This window comes from Lottia gigantea, assembly GCF_000327385.1.
Source record: "Lottia gigantea unplaced genomic scaffold LOTGIsca_135, whole genome shotgun sequence".
In the NCBI taxonomy this organism is placed as follows: domain Eukaryota; kingdom Metazoa; phylum Mollusca; class Gastropoda; family Lottiidae; genus Lottia; species Lottia gigantea.
Window position 1 is genome coordinate 238,660 of NW_008707526.1, and position 17,662 is coordinate 256,321.

The 17,662-nt window shown below is 35.5% G+C and overlaps 3 protein-coding genes across 3 annotated transcripts; 2 read left to right on the forward strand and 1 right to left on the reverse strand.

The window, feature by feature from the left end:
* The first annotated feature begins 1,958 nt into the window (after window positions 1-1,958).
* Window positions 1,959-4,454, forward strand: LOTGIDRAFT_200156 (hypothetical protein). The gene is made up of 3 exons (XM_009049396.1): window positions 1,959-2,104; window positions 2,411-2,710; window positions 4,124-4,454. The coding sequence occupies exons 1-3, from the start codon at window positions 2,071-2,073 to the stop codon at window positions 4,441-4,443; spliced, it is 654 nt and encodes a 217-aa protein (XP_009047644.1). The 5' UTR covers window positions 1,959-2,070; the 3' UTR covers window positions 4,444-4,454.
* A 797-nt stretch (window positions 4,455-5,251) lies between these two features.
* On the reverse strand, window positions 5,252-6,429 carry LOTGIDRAFT_139279 (hypothetical protein; the record flags this gene model as incomplete). The annotated part of the gene is made up of 2 exons (XM_009049397.1): window positions 5,252-5,661; window positions 6,228-6,429. Coding segments are annotated over 2 exons (612 nt in total), but the record flags the coding sequence as incomplete, so codon positions are not given.
* A 4,264-nt stretch (window positions 6,430-10,693) lies between these two features.
* On the forward strand, window positions 10,694-12,846 carry LOTGIDRAFT_139320 (hypothetical protein; the record flags this gene model as incomplete). Its single annotated transcript, XM_009049398.1, has 2 exons — window positions 10,694-11,024; window positions 12,632-12,846. 2 exons carry the CDS (start codon window positions 10,694-10,696, stop codon window positions 12,844-12,846), a joined length of 546 nt encoding a protein of 181 aa, XP_009047646.1.
* Between the last annotated feature and the right edge of the window lie 4,816 nt (window positions 12,847-17,662).

The window sequence follows — 17,662 nt, forward strand, 5'->3', positions numbered from 1 at the left end:
TAAAAAAAAACAGGAAGTGATGTAATACTCGACCATTTGTGTGACTCAATACGGTCAAAAGAACATGTGATATCTAGTGCTAATCGTTCTATCTACTAGATTATTATCTGGGAAAAGGAGAATTCCAATTATTGATATCACGGATTTGTATATGTATTTTAATATCGTATTTTCTAAAGGAATTATATTTGTGCTGTAATATTATTAGGATCATTAACTAGTGATTATTATACCTTTGTCTAAATTCCTAAAATTTGATAAAATAGTAAACATATTTTTAAATTTATTTGTGCCCTTTTACAATTTTCTGGATATTGTTAACAGATAAAATTCAAAATGAAGACAAGAACGCATAATCCATTTAACCAAATGTCAAACGCAGGGATAACATTCCTTAATGCACTGTTCTTCGTGTTTTTGTGTGTAAATGTTGGCGGTCAGTCAACTGAAAACCCGGATTTAAAACTGCTCAAAGTAGACGAAGCGAGTATTCTAACCTCCTTACTTCATATAGTGGATAAAAAATTCGATACCTTAAGTGCGCGGATGTCGGCACTAGAAACAGCTGTGAATGGATTACAGTTTTATAATCTGAGACACTTTAAAATTATTAATAACAATCTACACGGTGTTAATACCTTCATTCAGGGAGTGCATGGTAAACTGACTCAATTCGATATCGGCAGTCGAGCTGTCAAAATCGCCGTAGATATCTTAGATCAGGATATTTCAGAATTTACCGAATCCAATAAACAGCTGATGGAAGATATGAGCAAGGAAATGGCCGCTATTGACAAATCCGTTCATGAGAAAACTGGTCAAATAAAGGACATTGTTGAAATAGTTGAAGAAAATCTTCTGGAAAAGATCGCCCTGGCTCACACCAGCACAACACCTTCCAGCAATGTCCCTACTAATCCAGTTGAATCGTCAATTAAGTGCGACGTGAACACAACTGCTCTACAAAGACAAATTGACGCTCGTTTTTCAGAAATGAGAAATTTTGCTCATAGAGAACTAGTTCAGTTACATAACGTGTCTAGGTCTGTTTCTAAATTACAAAATGTAATCCAAACCCAACAGTTGGTTCCCCAGAATTTAAAACGAGAGACTAATAAAATTAATCCTTTACCACAGGAGGAAATCAAACCTCGAGAAAATCAAGAGAATACAGATCAAAAGGTGGAGTGTAGTATATTAGAGAACGAACGTTTATTCAAAGCTTTATCTAATATGACAGCCAATATCGTTCAGTCTGTAAGTTACTTCCGGCACACAGGTGGTCTCTTTGAAGAATTAATCACTAACACTGATTCGATGGCGGTGGAACAGATTAAAATCCGACAGGAAATAGAGGGCTTAAAATCAAATTTTCAAAGTCAAAACTTTACTGAGTTTCCAGACGACGTAGAGGAGGTGTTAGAAGTAACGTCGAAGTCACCGCCTTCCATCTCAAAACCAGAAATGATAGTGAAAAAGCATCCTATCGCTGATAGAATGTGTACACTTTCAGTGAAAGAGCTGAGTAACATTATGACAGCTTCGAAAAATGAGTCCAGATTACTAACAGTTGTGACACAGTTGGTGCTGAACACATCAGTGTCATTAAGCAATACATTAATTGGGCTACAAGATGAACTTTACAGACTACAGGATATGAAGGCGAACCCACCGCAGGTACCCATAGAAAGACACACGTTAGATACGTCTAAAATACTTCGTGATCTAGTCAATCAAACCAAGGAAACACATAAAATGGTTCGGATTATTGCCTCGAATACAGGCTGGATGCCACATACCTTCCAACGTGTAGGCTCCGTGGGAGAGCAAATAAACAAAAGCTTAGAAATAACTCAGCATCTCTACGGGGATTTCTCTAACATCTTTGACTTGAAACCTCCGTCAGAACGAGAAAGTAATCAGGCTCAACAGGTGGTTGAAAGCTCGCTAAATCGACGAGCTCAGACAGCATATGGTGAACATTATGTCAGAGAAGGAAATATTAGCTCTTTACCATCCAGTCCTCTCTTAGATCTGATATTTAATACAAATAAAGAGTTGAAGCGAATTATGCCAGCTTTAACCAGATTAATAGCAGAGCCAGGTATTACCTCTTCTTTCTTTGTATCTTTTATAAGTTTTCATCTCTTTATCACATTATAATATTATCAAGAAATGGCACCATGTCACTCTTTTTCGTATATCGCCACCGGTGCCCTAAGATGTGACGAACTTTCCCTAATACTTCTGGCTCGTCAGCACGGAGCAAGGTTTGGAAATTAAAAGTTGTCTCAGTAAAGGTTATAACACATATTTTTCACCACTTTAGCAGCGAAAACTCTACAATTCGTTCAAATGTCTTTTAATAAATTCTTTAAATTATTATTTCGTCTATATTTTTCAATTACAGAGCCTCTGTTTTCTTTGGTGAATGGGGGAAAAGATAACGAAGGTCGACTGGAAGTTTACTATCACGGCCATTGGGCGACCATGTGTGGAGCTAATCTCAATAACGAAGAAGCTTCGATTATTTGTAGAGGTTTAGCTTACTCTGGTGGAGTAGCTAGTCCACGAGGTAGCTACGGTCCGGGTACGGGTGCATTTAGATCTTTCAATAAGACATGTATACGGTCTCAGAGGTGTCCTGTAATAACCGAGAGTCGCGATCTAGCCAGATGTAATCATGCTGAAGATCTAGGAATAGTTTGTGGTAAGTAGCATTCTGGGTCTTTATTTTGGGGAGCTATTTTACACGATATTGATGATTAAAGAACAAATACATTCAACTTTTACAAGTCAATTCGGACGTACGGAAACCACTGACAGGACTTCGGAATGTATACAAATAGAAACTGTCTCCGTAAACAAACCAAGACTAGAACGCTCTATATAAAATCCCTTTAATAGTACGTGGGGTTAAGTTTGGACATTCGATCTGGAACTGTGCATTCATTAACAGTATAAGGTACTGAAAATAAGATCAAATAAAGGGAGTGATCAGATCATATTCAAACGCTGTGAAATAATATTTGATAAACTGGTGTCAGAACATTATAAATCTATTACAGGATGCTTCATTTATCTTCTACATTTCCTAGGTTATCGGTTGAGAGAATTGCATTAAGTATTTAGCACTGCACTGGGTGCCCCATCTTCACAATGTCAAGCTATTACGAACTTTATCAGTACTAAGATCGTAATAGCTTGACATTGTGAAGATGTAGGTACCCATGCCTTCAGTCATAATAGTCTATATACGTAGTCTATATCCGCTGATTCTATCCAGCAATGGACTGTTTACTGATACTAAGATTAAAGTATTCAGTATTGGAATTGGTAATTACAAACTCCAGTCAAAACAAATCTGCAGTCTATATATAAGTTATAAGTATAAAAACGGGGGTAATAAAGCAAGGTTTAGTTCACCATTAATTTATACTGACAGATTAATCACGGCGGAATCTGGTTACAATAACATTATAGTTCTTTATACTGCATCCTGTATATTAATATATAAATAATAATAATAGGTTTATTAGACACGTACTGTTTCACTGCAGGTAGACTGAAGTGCATCTTAAATGAAATCAAAGAGGTTTTCTATATACGTGAATTATAATTTCGTTCAATAACCTAACTAAATTATTATGAAGTCTAAATGAAAATATCATTTAGCTTGATGTTAGTTAAATTAAACGGATTGTAGGAGGCATTCGTTCCTATATGTATTTATATTTATTGCGGACACTGATACCCACACTATGCATCATTCCAATTTTCAGGCAGATTATGGGTCTTTTAATTCCACTTAAACATAGCGTTTTCTGACACTTTGTCAAAAATTTCTAATTAATTATAAGGAGCCGTGACTGGAACAGAAATACATGACCCCGATACAGCTCAAAAGATTAGAAAACATTTGCAAAACTCCTTTCAAATTGAACTGCATATTTCGTCACCCTTTTTAAACATACCAAGAACTAAAAGTAATTCCAAATTCAGTTCAGATCGTCCGAAAAAAGGTGAATACAACAGGCCTTGCTTGCAACAGTTCTTATTAATCTGGGATTTAACATTCTTCGTTGATTTATCATCCACGAGATCATTGCCATTTTCATTTCAGATCATATGGTACGAGTAGTAGATAATGATGGTTATATATCACGTAGTCGAGGTCGACTTCAACTCTACCATCAGGGTAAATGGAGACCAGTGTGTTCCCGAGGGTGGAAGGAAAGTGAAGTACGGACAGCGTGTCGTCAACTTGGATATAGTAATGGACGATTGTTTAATGGTGGAGAAGTTAAGAGGGGTGCTGAGAATCTCTTTGTTACCAATATTTTGTGTGAAAAGGAGAGTGACATTCTTCATACTTGTGACAATAAAAACTGGATGATGTCAAAATGTAGCGGCTATCTTCCAGTCGCTCTTGTTTGTCAATAAATGTAAATGTTTATGATTAGATTTTCAATACCTAAACCGTCGACTGAAGGATCGCTAACAGATATCTACATGCAGTTCCTAGTCAACAGAATTCTAAACTCTAAATGACATTATAGTCTTGTTTTTTATATAGGCTGGCTCATGTTCGTTGCTTCCTCCCTCCCACCCCTTAAAAGTGGATCCCACACCCCATCCCCACTGAAAAACCCTGTCAACCGATCAATTCGACTACTAAATACCATGCACAATGGCCTTGGTTGTGTACTGTTCACTGCTTTGTACAAATATGTCTTAAATGATTAAAACCGACGAACTATTGCATCAGCATTTCTTTGAGGATATTTGCAAACATCTAATCTGGGATGGACATTCTTTCATAAGCATTTTGGCACCACCACAACAGGAGTTCACTCATACCCATCTATTTCTAAAGTGCAAATAAACCAAATAGTAATAACTGTGATGATCATAATAAGAAAAAAATAATTATCTGGAACGTCACCTTGAAGTTCGAAAAATGAAAAAACGTAGGAGCCACAAATAGTTCTTATTCTTTTTTCAGAACGGATATTTTATCTTCAATTTGATTTCAATATTAAATAATAATCAAGTAAGAGTAGGCAAAATATAATTTTATATTCCAAACACCGTCTAAACATATAAATTAGAGATTATTCAATATAAACAAAATAATCGGAAAGCACTACGCGGTTGGGTTTGTCAACTCAGCAAACTCAGATCGTCACACAGCTGATTTGTTAATTTGGTAAAATTATATCCAGAACTATAATATCGAATATTATATACTTTAATTCATTTTTTTATTCGATGTTGTAAGTTCGTTTTCATATTCTTTCAGTTGAAATAGGAAGCCTGGGTTTGGGTTGATTCTTGGACGTCTTTCCTTCAAATAATCATAAGCATCATTGAAGGACATTTGTTCAGTCTTCATTAAATACGATATAACCAGAGTAGCAGCACGTGATATTCCAGCATTGCAATGAACTAAAACACAACCGAGTTTTCTCCCCTGATCTATAAAATTATGTGCTTCATCAAATTTCTCGCGGATTGGTTCCTCAGGTGTGTCATATATTTGAATGTTTTTATATATTATTTTGTCTGGGAATATATTTTCCACCATGGAAGCTGCATTAAGGATGTGTGTCACGTTATATTTATCTATGATGTGTTGTTCATGGGCGATGTCTTGAGAACCTGAAAGTAACAAAGACATACCAAGGTAATATAATGAAGAAATTCGAGTCAGTTAAATCTGACCTTTTTACTTGGTGGAACAGTGACATCATGCCCCCCTCCCCCCTCAATACATTACTACAACTAAACACCATACACCATTGCCCCTGCGGATATATTGCTTGCCCCTCCGAACAATTATGTCTAGCTACAGACCTGGAAATAAACGGAAACAAATTCGAATAACCCCAGATTAATATCTGAATAAAAAAATAGAGACCAATGCAATACAGATGACTATAAGAAATGTCATAATCTCAGGAATAACATTTTAAAGGACAATCGGAATAACAAGCATTATGAAATTGAATTTTGCGTCCAGTATTTGATCTCGGGAAGCCAATGTGGACATATGGGACCTTATTCTCAAACACTTAACTACATTTAAGACAAAATCCAAATTTTAAGACATACAATTATCTGATTGATAATATAAGTTAATGTGAGTGATTAATCTACCAAGGTTAGGATTTCGAGAATACTGTATACGGCTCAAATCTAAACTTTCAAGATTTGAAGTTTCTTACCCATAATCAATCCAGGAAGGACCTCGCCGACTTGCAGATCTAACTGTACATCACCGATATAGCCTTGTTCACCCGTCTGTAACTGTTCTACTACACATCGGCCCGACGTATCCCTCTTCTCCTTTAAAACCCTCCCGTCAACTGTCAAAATCTTGGTTTCTGTTGGTTTCAGTTTAGCCTTGTTGAAATCTTTCAAGGCTTCCGTAAAATGGAAAAATAAATTTAATAGCTATATGGACAAGTTGAAAGTGCTTTACTATATGAAAAGTCAGAAACGTGTACATTCAAACTTTAGCGTAGACATAACTCTCAATAAACGTCGCTAACGACATCCAACACAGTCCAATAAAGTTGTTGGACTTAAAGATATGTTCCCTTATTGTCATTTATGAAAATGAAAATGTTAATACTTATATGATTAGAAAGTAGAGGTGTTCTAATGACTTGGAAAAATAACAGTTTGTCTCACATGTCTTTAATTAATAATTAGCTAAATTTGAAGAGAATTACCAGCAGAATTCCAATGAGTGACCGATCAAAAAAGGTCTTAAAGTCTTTTTTTTGTTTATCAAGACTGTTCATACATGGACATTTATGATTGGTTAAAACTTAAATTATATGCAATATAAGAAAATAATGATTTAATAAAGAATACATGCTAATTCATTAGAAACGCCAATTAATCAAATAGTTTGCTTAATTTGACACTAAAAAATAAGGTAGAAGAATGGTATCCAGGACAATCTCGCCCAAAGCAGAGACTTTGGCTTATTGGTGTGTAATCAACAATAATACGAGATTCGAAAGTTACCAGAATTATTTCAACAAATCTTAGATTTACATTTTATAGTAGATATAGTCACACTTACCCATTTTTAACCCAGGCGATACATCACCAACTTCATTGATGCGGCCTCCAACAAAACCTTCTCCACAATTATCAACTTTGGACTGTCCCGAATCGTCTCTTTTCTCTTTGAAAACCCTTCCATCGAACGTTTTGACCGTGGTTTCTGTTGGTTTCAGCTTTGATTTGCCAAATTCGTCTGCAGCTGAATGCATCCTGATTTGGTAATAGAAGAGTTAAACAGCCCTACTACTTATAAAAACTATCCTTCACAACACTACTTATAAAAACTATCCTTCACAACACTACTTATAAAAACTATCCTTCACGACACTACTTATAAAAACTATCCTTCACAACACTACTTATAAAAACTATCCTTCACGACACTACTTATAAAAACTATCCTTCACAACACTACTTATAAAAACTATCCTTCACAACACTACTTATAAAAACTATCCTTCACGACACTACTTATAAAAACTATCCTTCACAACACTACTTATAAAAACTATCCTTCACGATACTACATATAAACTAAATTTAATAACACTTAAAAATATATAGTTCTAACTTCACGACCTAGGTCCATGCTTTTTATGGGAATTCTTTTCTCTTAACACCCAAACACCAAACTTGCGTTCTGTTTTTTTTATCAACAATTGATTATTTTTAACCACTTCAGTAAGGGTCTAACGAAGGCCCTCTTGAACATTCGTCAGTTTGATAATACCGCCAGCCAATTAAATGTCTGCCCTCTCCAATGCTGGGATTTTGTGACTCGAACAAAAGGTGTACATGTAGTCCGAGAAGCATTAGAGACTCAACGCACCTTTTGTTAGCGCCACAAAATCCCAGCGTTGGAGAGGGCAGAAATTTTATTGGCTTGCGGTATCGTCAAACTGATGAATGTTCAAGAGGGACGTCGTTAGAAAACTTAACTGAAGTGGCTAAATTGAAAAAAAAGTTAATAAAAATGGAACGAAAGTTTGGTCTAATTTTAATGTAAACAACCAGTCCCCAATTATTTCATTAGCCCGACCAGGATCAGAAAAAAAGACTGTATTGGTCAATATCAACTTAAACCCAGTCAAACAAAATGCAAAGATCAAAGTACGCAATTATAGCACACCTGAACATTACACAGAATTTACGAGAGATATAAAAACGAAAAATGTGGAATCTTTCAATGTGTAAAATGTTAGGAAATTAATTAATAATTTTGCCTATAATGACCGTCATTATGTCTTGGCTCAGTTCAGTGATTCACTTCATGCTATACAATATCAATATCACTGGACATTTGTAGCTATAGCTTAGATTAACAAGACATATTGATCTTAACCAAAAAAGCAAGCAATAACTGAATACTTACTCGTAAAATTACAAACAGTTTTCTCTTATATGACAAGGCCTAAATTGTAACCAAATTTCTGAGTAAATAGTAACGCCCTAATTCAGTTATTTGCAGCATAAATTGAAAGCGTAATACCTCGCCTTCACCAAGTTGATATAATATAGCTAAAATTACTCGTGTTTATTTATAGCCACGCGATACGTTCAGTAGTGAATTTAATTGTTAAAAGGGACGTAACTCATTCACAGACAACAATTAATGAACCAATTTTCATGACGTGGAACAGAGTGGCGGATGCTTCATGAGAGGCTTAATGCGACAAGGCCACCTTCCCACAGATGAGTCAGTCTGCCCCGTATTTATATCCCAAGCCTTAGGAGAACACATTACCAATTTGGACGTTAAGAAAACTGAAAAGAAAGAAAAGGCTACCCCCTCCTTCTCACCCTTCACACATTGAAAGCAGTTTTTCAGCCTAGGCGCGACTTATATCCGCAATATTATCATTAAAAGCAATGAAAATAGATATATACGAACGATTTCGTCTGCACTTTGGTTGGGATAAAGTTGAAGTTTTCAAAATCAAATCAATTTTCAACTGTCAAAGAATTTTTTCTGTAAACTCATTGGTTTTTTTCTTGAAAGGGGTAATTTTAAAAAAGAAAATCAAAATGCTCCTTTAAATTTCGACTAGATGCTGAAAATAGGAAACCCAGTTTGAATATCAGGGAGTCCAAGTTAGAGAGTGATCGTCGCTCTCGCAGACTTCAATAATTCAGAAAATGTCTTTTAGGGGTGAAGAAAGAATCTTTCGGACTAGATTGATAATATTAAAATATTGCCCGAAACATCGATGATATCACTAAAGAAATGAACAAGTAGGTAGCTAGAATATTACGATTGATTCACGTGGAGATAAGAATATTTACAACAAGGCCATAAATTTCCCCTCTCAGTAACAGTATTTTATCAAGTTAATAAAGTTCAAACACAAAAAGGTGAATTCACTTTCTTTTTTCTTTTTACAATGGTTTAACAGTTTTCATTTGATATGGGTATTTGTGTGTCCAATATGGGGCAGTAGAGATCACGGAAGTTAATGTTTTGAAAATAAGAAATGTTGAAATTAATGTTACAATTTTATCGAGAATAGACATCAATTATCCTATTGTAGAAATGTTTTCAGATTGTTCACTTTTCCCCAAAATGACAAAATAATCCACAATGATTTGTTGTGGCTGTTGCTGTTAGTGCTGCTATTGTTGTCATTGTACTTGCTGCTATGGTTATTGCTGCTGATATGGTTGGTGTTGTTGCTGTTGGTGCTGCTGTTATTGCTGCTTTTGTTATTACTGTTAATGCAGCTGCTACTATTAATCTGCTGCCTTTGGTTGTTTATTCTGGTGTCGTTATTTCTGTTGTCATGTTGGTGCTTCTTTTGTTAGTGCTGTTACTGCTGATGGTGTTATTTTGTTGTACCAACAACAGCAGCAACAACAACGCCAGCAGAAACAGCAACAACCATGTCAGCAGCTATAACCATAACAGCAAAACAACAACAGCAGCCACAATAACAACAACAGCAATAATAACTATTATTGCTGTTTCTGTGTTCGTGGTTGATGCTTCTGCTGTTATAGTTGTTGCTGGTTCTTTGGGATTTTTACAACAACAGCAACAATATTTGTTCTTGTTGCTGCTGCTGATATTGTTGTTCCTAAAATAGCAGCAACAAAAACAACAGTAGCAACAAAAACAACAGTAGCAACAAAAACAACAACATTATCATCATCATATTGATTCATCAAGAATAGAAAATAACAGTATCATCATCATCATCTGGTTGGTTGGTTGGTAGATGACAAGTTAACGTTCGCTTCCAGCGGATGCTGATATCGCAAACTAGGTAGTTGTTGGTAGTCGTAGTAGTTGGTAGTTGGGTTGGATCAAATTGGATGATTCGGTGTTGTTGGTTTGGTTGTTGATTCTTCGTTAGATCTGGTCGGGTCGAATGACATGGCGGTGAAACTCGGCCCTGGATGGTGTGGCGTGAGTTACTCGGTCTCCTTCATTCTTCCAAACTCGTTCTGATCATGGTATTTCTTGTTGATTGGTAGTCGAATGGTAGTCGTTGGTTTGGTTTGGTTAGATTATCTGTTATCTGTTGGAATCATCATCATCATAAAATGATCAGTTATGTACTATTTCAATCTCACAGATTATCGCCTCCACACTACTGAATATCGATATGTTGTGAACATGGCCCACAGGGTGATAAAACCACGCAAGAAACGTCCATCTGTTAATTTAGACACGTCAACTTGTCTTCATGTTTATGTTTATGAAGGCAATCAAGGGGAAATCACTCAGATCTTAAATAACAAGTTTAGTGAGTACATATTGGATGCCAGAGACGATCTTGGACGTACACCTTTATATCTGGCTGCCTGTTACAGACGAAATGAACTGGCTAAACAACTCCTTGGGGCTGGATGTGATGCCAAAATTCCCCAGGATAACGGCAACACTGTGTTACACGAAGCTGTAGAGAAAAACTCTCAAGATATTGTGATTGAAGTTTTAAAACATGGTAAGTAGACTAGTGCAAACCATTCAAATTAATTGAGGTTACAATTTTGTTTCATCTTGTTAACTGATATTTTTCGTTAATTCAAAGCATGGCGTTATGACTATTCTAACCATTCAAATCATCGCCTAGGATGGCCAATTTGAATTTGGCGGAGCTTATTATGTCAATCTCCGAACAATTTTCTCATCCATCCTTAAAGGGATTGTAAAAAGGTTTACTAGCCTTTTAATGTGTATTGGGGACACCTTTGACGTCTATTTGATAGTCTACATGTTAGTCTAGTAATAGTGGACTTACTTGGTTTACCAAATGTTAGCCTCACTGTATTCTAAACCGGCCAATTTATCATAAATGAGGATATTTAGAGCTCCGATTTGCACCAATATCATACAACTTTTACATACTGTTAAAAATAAGCAATATAAGTCAAAATGTGAATGAGTCGGCAATTTTTAGATAGAAATGCAGCCATCTTGTAAGGGAAGATAACATCTTATTATGTGATTGTGTTTTCGTGGTAGGTTGGTTACGAATTCTCTTGTGGGAGCTGCGTCATTTCCGGTTAACTCTTTCTGAAATTGCAGAAAACACTGGCAATGGACAAATAATTAGAATGTCCCAAATAGGAGTCACAGGTTTGCCTAATACACAATAAAAGGCTGGAAAACCTCCTTATGATCCCTTTAATATGACACCTATTGTAATCTCTCTCAAATCGAATTTGTCTCACTCCATTTAAGAACTACATACTTTTAAATGGCGTAGTTTAGGCCAGGTTGTTCTTTAAAAAATAAACCAATTGCCATAAGTTCTTACCTTGATCATTTGACTTATTCCAATCAAATCGGCAATCCGTGGAAGACCATTAACAAGAGTTTAGACCACACGGACCCCACACCTACTGGTAGAAAGTAGTAGTACTAGCTTAATAATGCCGAATCCTTTCGTCCTTTCATGCAGATCAAGTGTAATTATGACATTGCGACTGGTAGCTTGAATAATATGGAAATATTTGGATCATGTCGTCGAGCAGTGACGAGAATGGGATTTGCGACCAGTCAGTTCAATGCAGGACATACCCATATGGGTAACCACCACCCCCGCCCATCCGCCATTATCATATATTTACATGTATTTATGAATTATGGATGCATGAATTTTGTATCTAGGATTTACATGTTGTACAGATTTCATTTACAGATTCGTCAGTAGCCGATGTTAGGAACATCGCAGGGGAAACGGCACTGTTAAAAGCAGCTTACTTTGACTATGATAAGATTCTTAAATCTCTTATTAAATATGGTAAGTTATGTTATATGGTAAGTTATGTTATATGGTAAGTTATGTTATATGGTAAGTTATATGGTAAGTTATGTTATATGGTAAGTTATATGGTAAGTTATATGGTGTTCATATGCTTACTTAGGATGAAGGGTAGGACTATGGTTTAGGAGTTTTTAACAATTTTGCCAATGTGTTGTTTTGGATACCGGGTTTGTTGTGTTGTTTGGATCATTGGTACCTTTTATTTTACATCCACACGACTCATGTCCGGTACGTCCATTAGTACATGGGTTTTTTCTTATATGATGTATAATATTTGTTAGGGGCATCACCAGAAATCAGCGATAAAGCAGGTTTAAGTCCTTTATTCTGTGCCTTGACTGAAGGTTCTGAAAAGTCAGCCAGGTACATGATACAGAGCGGGTGTGACGTGAATAAAGCAGATAGTAATGGTCATACCGTACTCTACACCCTCCTTCATAGTAAATATATCAAACGATTTGAACAGATTTTGGAAGATCTTCTTAAAACAGGTTAGTCAATAAAACAATGAAATAAATCGATTTGCCGGTTCATTTAGTGCATATCTGTCACTGGTTTGTAGACGCAAAAGCTCAACGTTAAAAACGTTTCCGGCGGCCACGGTAAGCACTCCTCAGGTCGGGGTGGAATAGGCAAATCATCCTGACAATACGACCTATTACGTTCCGCGCCGTGACTGCCGTGACAATATTTTTTACCTGTACCGTGATTGCCTTGGCCACCGGGAACATAGTGTAAACGTTTACTCGTAGAAGTATGATTGTCATTGCTTGAGGAGTTTTCTTTATACCATGGGTACAGATTATATATACAGGTATATAATTTGAGAGAATTTACTTCTCTTGAACTTCCTTTATCAATTCAGGATTCCTTTTGGAGAAACAAATTAATAATGCCCATCTGTTTCTGTTTCAGAATACGACTTCCAAAAAGATGCACGATGGTTACTAGGCTGTAAACGACGTTTCTTTCACAAGAAGGAGAAGCTGTATCAAAAAATAATGGAAGCAGCTGGCCTACCAATGGCATTTCCGAACACATTCTCCATGCAGCATTGTCAAAATCCAAGTGAACAACAATTGTAGTGGTGACTAAATGAAGAAGTGTGTTAGATTCCAGTTGTAAGGTATGAACTGTCAGTATCTACATTCAATAGTGAGCAGCTGCTGTAGAGTAGACATAATGAACAGTAGTTTAGTTTGAACATTCAATAATGAACATGTGTAGTGTGAACAAAATAAGCAGTAATCTTTCAAAGGCATATTAGCAGTGATTTAGATTATATCTGGTTAATATCTACATTCATTAGTACACACATGTGGTAGTGTGAACAAAATGGTTTAAGTTGCGAGTAATTTAGTATGAACATCAATAATAAACAAGTAATGTGAACAGTGGTTTAGATTCTAGTTACTCAATATCTATATCCATTAGTGAGCAGACATAATGAACAGTATTTTAGTATGAACATTCAATAATGAACAACTGTTGTTGTGCGAACAAAATGAACAGTGATTAAATGTTGCATTCAACATTCAATAATGAACAAGTAGTGTGAACATTGGTTTAGATTCTAACTAGTCAATATCTATATTCATTAGTGAGCAGCTGTTGTAAAACAGACATAACGTAATTAGTGTGAACATTCAATAATGAACAACTGTTGTACATGTAGTGTGAACGAAATGAACAATGGTCTAGATTTTATCTAGTCATTACCTACATTCACTAATGAACAAATGTCGCAGTATGAACAAAATAAACAGATTATAGCTCATTGTTCAGTGGTCAGAGTCTACATAGTTAATTACGATAATGTAGTTAATTACGATAATGTGATATTCTACTTAAGTGTCTAAATTTAATAGTGAACAACTGTTGTAGTGTGAACAAAATAAACAGTTGTGTAGATTTTAGCTGTTCAGTATCCACATTTATTAGTGAACAACTGTTGCAGAATAGAAAAAAATGATGCAAGTAGTTTAGTATGAACATTCAATAGTGAACGGTTGTTGCATTGTGAACAAACTGAGCAGTGGCTTAGATTCTAGCTGGTCAGTATCTACATTCATTAGTGAGCAGCTGCCGTAGAGTAGATATAATGAACAGTAGTTTAGTATGAACAATATAATGAACAAATGTCGCAGTGTGAACTAAGTAAACGGTGGTTATGGTTATAGCTGTTAACTGTAGTGTAGTGTAGACAACATTGACAATACTATGTGATATTCTAGTTGTTCGGTGTCTATATTTAATACTGAACAACTGTTGTGTAAAAAATAAACAGTTTTGTTTATTCTAACTGTTGTAGAAAAGAAAAAACTGATGCGAGTAGTTCAGTATGAACAATCAATAGTGAAGAACTAGTAATTATGACAGATAATGAATGGAAGGACCAGCTTATCCTGATACAAAACGTTGTTTCTTTTTTCAATATATATTAATAAATTGTGGCACTGATGGATATATAAAAGTAGGAAAATGTATAGTACACAAAAAATATTCATTTTATGATTAATTATATTTAAAGGTGGGTTTCCTTATTTGTTAGTGTCAAATTAAGCAAACTATTTGATTGATTGGCGTTTCTAATGAATTAGCATGTATTCTCAATCATATCATTATTTGCATATAATTTAGAATTTTAACCTATCATAAATGTCCATGTATGTGCAGTCTGAATAAACAAAAAAGGACTTTTTGACCTTTCTTGATCGGTCACTCATTGGAATTCTGCTGACAATTCTCTTCTAATTTAGCTAATTATGAATTAATTATAGACATGTGAGACAAACTGGTATTTTTCCAAGTCATTAGAACACCTCTACTTTCTATTCATAAAAGTATTAGCATTTTCATTTTCATACATGAAACTAAGGGAACCCATCTTTAAATGTTATTACATGTGATCAAGTCAATAAATGTTTGCCAAATGGTTATGTTATTTATGATCTTCTTAAAGGGACATTCCGCTTTTTTGTAGGTCGAAAATTATTTTTTGCTAGATACAGACAATCAAATCTGAAATGCGGTTAATTGTCCCGATCCCGATCCCGGCAAACGTGCAATCGAGGGGGGCAATTTAGCAAAGCACCTTGACAGACGATTAAACGTCGGGAAACGTTCTTTCATGGAGTATTTTAGATTAGATTATTTTAGATAAAATGGCGCCCAGACTTCGCTGGAAATTTTATTCTCGGCTGCTTTGGAACGTCTCCTTTTCCAATGTCACCTGGTACTCCTGTCTTTTCAGAGCATATTGGTACTGCATCCGTTGTGTTGCCCGCTGTGGTTTTGATACCAGTGTCAGTCGCCCGTGGTGATCATTCTGGAAGGTTTGAAAATATTTGAAAATAGGTTTACTGTTGTTTTGAACCCACACCCTATATCTGGCGTATTTTATCCATTTTAGAGCATATTGGTACTGCATCCGTTGTGTTGACCGCTGTGGTTTTGATACCAGTGTCAGTCGTAGTAGTGTCGGAACCAATTTTTTTTTTTGATCAAATATTTATCCATTCCTACGTTTGGTTGTTTGATTCATATGAATACAATTTAGGATAATTTATGTCTATTAGTTAGTATTGATAATCAACCAATCAAATCTTTTGAATTTTGAGACGGGACAGATTACAATCCAGTATCAGACCAATAATTTTTTTACCAATGACGCTTTACTGCAGACTTTTTATGATTTTCAACGAACTCAATTGTATCAAATCATCTATTCTAAAGTAATTAAATTTAAAAAGCTATGATGTCTGGTTTCATCCTCAGCTAAGAATAAACAGAAAGATATTTAAAAACAGTTCTTAAGTAGGTCTACAGATAGGAATACTTAGTATTTTGTTGAACCATTTCGCATAACGCAGCCCTGAAAGCCATAACCTTATTTTTCGTTACGTATAATCAAAATATAGCAGCTGACAAGTGCAATTACTCCACCATAAAATGCCTGACCAGAATGACCACTGTTTGCTATTCACTCAGACTCAGTTACCTGCCGCTCCTATTGACTCAGGAAAAAGATAAGGTGTATTTTAAAAAAGTGACCGGTACATTTTTCTAGGGGGGGGGGGGGGGGGGCAAGATTTGATTTAAGGGGGGCAAAGCCCTCCCAAGAATTGTTCTGAGAAAGGATAAATTTTGCAATGTAAAACGGGTTAATGAAATCTGTCAAAATAGAATTTAGGAACAACAGACGTCAGGCAAGAAATCGACATGATGCAAATAGAGATTTAACTATTCACATAAGTTCGTCTAAGGAAGGTAGTCCAGAATTTCATCATTTGAAAAAGTTTGCTCTTCCTACTAATTTCTTCTCTTACTATGATTTTCTATGTTTTCTCTGTGTGTTGTCATCGAAACAAGTCTCAATAAACCAAACAAATAAAATCCTTTCTGATATTTGTCGTCTGAGTTGATCTTCTAACAAAAGTATTTTTACAAGAGTTACCTCCCGTAAATATTAACAATATATTTTCATAGTGATCCAAGATAGAAAGAGTTGACCATAGATCTTTGTACACATTCAAATCATACACAAAAGCAGTCGACGATATGGGTAGAATAAATAGAATTAAGAGCTACATAAGGCAGATTTGTATTATGATGATAAGGGGGGGTGGGGGGGGGGGGAAGAGATTGGGGGTACTGATAATCCTTATGTTTTAAATCGGATCCGCTCTTAAACCTAACAGAAAATTATTTGGACACAGTTTTTCACACGAATAATACTTGTGCTCTGCAACTTAAGCTAAGCCATTGTTTCAATTCAGTATCGTCCCACCTAAAGTAACAAATATGAGGAAATGTGTAATAAAAGATCAACTTGGACCACAAATATCAAAAATGATTATATTGTTAGCTTTTTATTACATAGTTACCTTCCGTAAATATTAACAATACATAGATTGATCATAAATATTTGCATATATAATATGGTATTTCGTTCTTATGTTTTGATTGGAAACGAAATATAAAATGGATTGCTTGTGTTTATCTTATAAATTAGATCTCGATGATAGGTCTGTACTAAGAGTATTTTGTTGAACAATTATTTTCAATAATTCACAGAGTCAATTATTTTGAGAATACCTCGGTTACGGTGGCGGCAGTAACTCTTCAACTTGATGAGATTAAAGTTTGACACCATCTTTCGTCCATTGAGCCTCTAACAGCAACCCAGGAGATTACACAGATCGCTAAATACTGTAAAATATTGCGGGATAGACGACGTGCAAAGTAGACAACTCTCTGGAATCACACACGCGTTGTATGAAGCGGTTGGATGAACATATCCCCCAACCAAA

Bases quoted from the DNA above. Each gene is read 5' to 3' on its own strand.
- LOTGIDRAFT_200156 (XM_009049396.1), top strand. From the start codon at position 2,071: ATGCCAGCTTTAACCAGATTAATAGCAGAGCCAG. The intron at 2,105-2,410 runs GTATTACCTCTT...TTTCAATTACAG, and splicing joins CAGATTAATAGCAGAGCCAG to AGCCTCTGTTTTCTTTGGTG. The intron at 2,711-4,123 runs GTAAGTAGCATT...TTTTCATTTCAG, and splicing joins AGATCTAGGAATAGTTTGTG to ATCATATGGTACGAGTAGTA.